The sequence below is a fragment of the Octopus bimaculoides genome, chromosome 14 (assembly GCF_001194135.2).
Source record: "Octopus bimaculoides isolate UCB-OBI-ISO-001 chromosome 14, ASM119413v2, whole genome shotgun sequence".
Classification (NCBI taxonomy): Eukaryota; Metazoa; Mollusca; class Cephalopoda; order Octopoda; family Octopodidae; genus Octopus; species Octopus bimaculoides.
In genome coordinates, this window is record NC_068994.1 from 2,820,478 (window position 1) to 2,826,473 (window position 5,996).

Below are 5,996 nucleotides of genomic sequence, written 5' to 3' on the forward strand. Positions count from 1 at the left end.
AAACCACAGCACATACCCAAGGCACACAGAGCTGTGCTCAGTAGTGAAGTGAAAGCACGTTATAAAAATAAAACTACTGAACAATAATAATAATAATGCTTTCTACTGGAGGCACAAGGCCTCAAATTTGGTGGGAGGGAACTAGTCGATTACATCAATCCCAGTATTTCACTGGTACTTAATTTATCGACTCCGAAAGGATGAAAAGCAAAGTTGACCTCGGTGGAATTTGAACACTGAACCTAGCAGCAGACAAAATACCATTAAGCATTTCACCTGGCATGCTAATGATTCTGCCAGCTCACCACCTTAATAATGATAATAATAATAATGATAATTTTCCTTTCTATTATTTCATGTAACTTTAGTAACTGAGGTTAGATGTAATATAATTGACCCAATATTTTCTGGAAATATACCTAATTGTATCATTTAGTTCATGCTACTTTGATTATAAAGCAAGTAAAATAGCTACACTGCTGCCATTAACAGCCTTTTGATATTTTCTTTTAAAAAGTGATAATTTATAAATGTTAGTTCAATCTCAATTATAACTTATAATTTTAACTATAATTCTAACTTTTAACTTTTAATTCCTTATAACTATCAGTTATAAGGAATTAAAGCAAGATTATTTTTCCCCCTTTTTATCAGAAATTAGATTTTTTAACTGTATGTAACAATGGAGATAACATGTGCAAAGTAAGTTTCCCATTTATCTTTTTCTGAAAGAATTACAATAAAGATGTAACAGAGAGTTCAGGTGAACAAAAATGTTATAATGGTACATCAAACAACTTAAATACAACTCTAACTTCTCATAAAGAATGAAATCGAGGATGGAGCGAAGGAGATATTACTCAACAGACATCTGGAGTATCAGGTAATTACAAAATAAATCAGAAACTTCAAATTATTATCAGAAGTTTTTAATTACCTAAAATAAATGTAAAGGAAAAAAATTATTACTTAATTTTCTTTTAAATATATTAGTTCATAAACTATCATTTCCATAGAAAAAAAATTGTTACTTAATTTTTTAAAATATATTAGTGCATGAACTATCATTTCCACAGGAAAAAAAATCATAACAAAATATGAAATATTTTCAGTTCAGAAATCAACAATATATTTCAAAGCTAGTTGAAGTTGTGTTTATATATATATTTTCAGAGTATAGTAACTATCACCAAACATACCTCCAACAGCAAAGAGTGAATATGAACAAGAAACCTATCTAGCACCAGTTTAACATACATCATGTTTACTTTCCTTTAATTACAGAACCACTTAGGAAAATAATTTAATATAATTTAATGATGACATATTAAACACTACTTTAAATGTATTGAGGTTTTTTTGTTTTGAGTTTTTTTTTAAAAGATTTCTATAAAGAAAAATCCTTTTAATTGTAATGAAAATCATAAAACTATTGATAGTTTTACTGAAGCTTTTTGTTATAATCAAAAACAACAAATATCTATATAGTTGTTACACTGATAAATATTTAACAATACAATTTATATTTTGTAAAATAAAATATCTCTCTCTCTCTCTCTCTCTCTCTCTCTCTCTCTCTTCTCTTCTCTCCTCTCCTCTCTCTCTCTCTCTTCTCTCTCTCTTCTCTCCTCTCCTCTCCTCTCCTCTCTCTCTCTCTCTCTCAAATTCAATTAATAGGAGCCAAATTAACATCATCACATTTGTCCTTTGTCATTTCCTTCATGGCAGTCAACTCCCTAAGATCTGCTTCCTCCCACTATTTTCCATTATTTCTTTGGTCTTTTCCTCTTACAGGTTCCTTCCACTTGGACCGTCTGAGGCCTCTTTACACATCTATATTTGACAAAATGCTTGTTCAGCTTTTCATGTAGTGAAAAATTGTAATAAAAGGATTTGAAATAGAAGCCATACAAAATGCATTAATAAAGTAAAATTTTAGTAGCAAATTTATAGATGTATATTAGAGAATTTACTGGATGATAAACAACCACATCATTTTATTTTATACACTTTAATGGCAAAATAGACATTACTATCAACAATAGATATATTATCATGTAAGAAGTTCACATACATGTAATGTATGTGAACATGTTCACATACATTACATGAACAAAGGCATTCTGAAATACAACTAATCTTGATATACAAAAAACATTTTCATAAATTTCCTCAGAACAAAAAGAATTATAATATGATTTTAAAATCATTATATAATTTTGGAAAATTTATATAATTTTGGAAAATTTTATATAAAATTACAATTAAAAAATACAATTTGAGTCATAAATTCAAAAAATTGAATTGATAAATTAAATTTATATATGTTTATTATGATGTAATTATTTTGTTTCATAACATTAAATGTTTAAAAGAATTTGGTGACAGATTTGTTATTCTAAACACTGTGTGTGTGTGTGTGTGTGTGTGTGTGTGTGTGTGTGTGTGTGTGTGTGTGTGTGTGTGTGTGTGTTGTACACATATACAGAGAGAAACAGATTATTAAGATAATTAAGTATAATGAATAGATATATTAAGTTCCATAAACAACCAAAAGGCACTGAAAAATAAAGAAAACTCTTCCACACTCCAACACATACAGTGCAGATGTACAAATACACATATACATACAATTACAAAGTTATAACACAAATTCCCAAATAAAGATTCTACTTCCTATCATCTGACTCACAACTGCAGTTCATCGATATGCAGCGCTAGTCATACTACAATAGCAGTTGTAACACCAGAATGCTATGCTGGGATGCACATCTCTGATCTCATATTATGGAAACAATGGATTAAACAATGAAGGTAAGTCTCCCTATCTTGACATTTGCCGTTTAATTCCATTTTGGATGACACTTGATATTCTAGGCAAAACATAACAGATAGTGAAATCTAGTATTCACTTCCACCATTCGTGAGAGTGGCTACTACAATAGTTGCAATACAATTATATGTAGAAGGATGACATTTTTCCATAGCAGTCAAAACCAAACAAATTACAAATTTATAAGATGAGATAATTAATCATATAATCTCCTATAGATAGGCAGAATATATTTTATACATATGGTTATTTTTGTTTAGTTAAAATATAATGTATACAACTGTTTCAATTTATTGGCTGCTTACTTGAAATAATAACTTTGTCACTCTTGTGTGTGAAAAACTAACACAACCATGGTTTGTGCTGATAATTTTGAAATTATTTTGCAATTGAAGATGAAAGTGATTTGTTAAAGAAATAATAAAATTTTCCACATACCAGAGAAAAAAATTCATATTACTAAATTTCCCATAAAATTTAACAGATATATTTATGACACATGTAATTGAAATACAGAAATTTATAATAAGACAATCACAAACTATTATACATAATTTTGCATTAATCTCTTAAAATATAAATATATAAATACTGGAAAATGTTGTATCGTAATTTATTTTTATGTAAAATGTCTCCTATCAAAATTAACTTTAAAAAATAGTTACCACTTAAAAATATGTAGTTGAGAAATTATACTTCTGAAATTTTACAGCCATGTTGTAACGAAATTCTGCTATCTCTTGACTAACATGAGCAGAAGGAAAATAGCAATCTGGCATTTATAAATTCCATAAAGAATTAAATCTACTGCATCTAAACATACAATGAAATTTATTTTTAATTTTAACTACACTATTTATCACATATATTTCTGTATTATAATTATTATAAATTCCTTACATGTGAGATTATAAGCAATTTTGTTCATTGTTTATCTGCATACATATACATATCCACTTGTACTTACTTATACAATATATACATAAATACAATATACATTTTACACTAAAGTAAAATTATAAAAAGCTTTGTTCATTGCTATCATCCAAGCTGCATTATAAAAATTTAGAAACAAAAGTTTGTATTTCTCCTGAAACCAAATTTGCAGAAAAGTTAATTGAACCTTATCCTTAAATATTTGTAAATAGCATCAGCCGAAACAGAAAAAAAAATTCTCATAATAAAATGTATTAATTTGTCATAACAATATTTTCCTCCTCTATATTGGATTTCCAGGGAAGTAACTCTTCATATAATCTTTATACAGGTCAAACACTAAAAGTTGATGTCATACAAATGTGCTGAACCAAATCTTGTTTGGTATCTAGTTCCATCTTTCCACAACCAGAGTTAAAATTTCATTGCTGGTTAAATTTTATCTTTGTTATCAATATAATGTAGTAATATAAGTATTACTATCGTTTTAACTCACTTGGCCTAACTACAATTAAAAGAAGATCTGAAGAGTAGCGATTGAATGTTTAAGTCAGGAAGATGACGCTAACTGTCAATGTTAGCAATGCGGCATAAATAAATACAAATGTGCAGTTTTTTCAAAGCCAACAGCATTAATACTGACACATAAGAATAGCTATAGTAGGATTACTTTTCAGTTAAATATTCTTGCAATAATCTCTGGTAATACATAATTCTGGACATGATTTGCATTTGAGATAAATAAATAAATAAACAACTGCATTCATCTTATCTTTGTTTTTAGGTGCTGATAAATTTGGGGATCAATGATGATCACAACAATGACTATGTACACACTACTATTGTTCATTGCATACACAGGGCTGCCAGTTGTTATTTCTGCAAATATTGTTTACCATATCAATGAAGAAGAGAGTCCTCACACCTATATAGGAGACATTGCAATTGATTCTAACTTATCATACTCTCTTACACTTCAACAACATACTGTTGTTACATTTACACAATTGCAAAGGAAAGTGTCGAGTGGTTCTCACTTATTTAATGTCACCAACTCAGGAAAACTATACACTACTCAAACACTAGATGCTGAGTCCCTGTGTATTTACAAGAAAGAATGTTTTAAAATTGTCAAAGTAGCAGTGAGGAAAGCAGAAACATTTACAAAAATATTAAAGATTAAAATAATTATAGAAGATATTAATGATCACCAACCACAGTTTCCAGAAAATGAAATGAAATTAGAATTTTATGAGACGGATGTAAAAGGAATTTCAAAATCAATACCAAATGCTGTTGATAAAGACATTGGCCTTCTTAATTCTAAGATTACATATAAACTCAAAGATAAAAGTAAGAAATTCTCACTATCCATATTTAAAGGATTTAATGGAATAAACTTACTTAAAATCACCCTAGAAGGAATGTTAGATAGAGAATCAAAAGACACTTATATGTTACAATTGGTGGCTAAAGATGGTGGCTCTCCACCAAAAGAGGGTTTATTGAATATAGAAATATCTGTTATAGATGTTAATGATAATCAACCACAGTTTCCTCAGCAAATATACAATATCTCTATTAGTGATACACATCACATATCTACTCCTGTTTTTATCTTATCCGCTACAGACTTAGATTCAGATAAAAATGGAGATATTACGTATAACTTTTATCAAAAGGCAAGTTCTTATGCTGAAAGAAATTTTAAATTAATGTCAAATGGAGAAATTTTCCTAAATGAGAACTTTTATAAAGATAGGGAACAAATTTATAAACTATATATTCAAGCCAGGGATAGAGGAAGACCTCCTTTAAGTTCTACAGCAATGTTGATTATCAATGTAATTAACAATCAAAATAATGCCCCAAATATAAACATAGATTTTGTATCACCTTTAACAGAGTCTTCTACAGCTATTTCAGAAGCAAGTCAACTGGGTAGTTTTATAGCTTATGTTATGGTCATTGACACTGACAGTGGACCTAATGGACAAACTAAATGTAATATTCATCACAAAATGTTTCAACTTTCTAATATGGGTTCTAAAGAATATAAAATATTGGTGAAAGAACCTCTTGACAGAGAAACTATAGACCATTTTGTTGTTTCTATTGTATGTCATGACATGGGATCACCTCCATTAAAGACTAAGAAACAGTTCTCTGTCAAAGTAACTGATGTCAATGATGTAGAACCACATTTTACCAAAGAGACATTCCAATT

The 5,996-nt window shown here is 28.7% G+C and overlaps 1 protein-coding gene across 1 annotated transcript in view; it reads left to right on the forward strand.

The window, feature by feature from the left end:
- Positions 1 to 2,481: 2,481 nt before the first annotated feature.
- Positions 2,482 to 5,996, forward strand: part of LOC106867376 (protocadherin Fat 2) — a gene marked incomplete at its 3' end in the record, with an annotated part of 15,428 nt that continues 11,913 nt past the window's right edge. Inside the window, exons 1-2 of the mRNA XM_014912234.2 lie at positions 2,482 to 2,814; positions 4,554 to 5,996. Of these exons, the coding sequence (XP_014767720.2) occupies positions 4,576 to 5,996 (1,421 nt within the window). The remainder of the gene's footprint in view (positions 2,815 to 4,553) is intronic.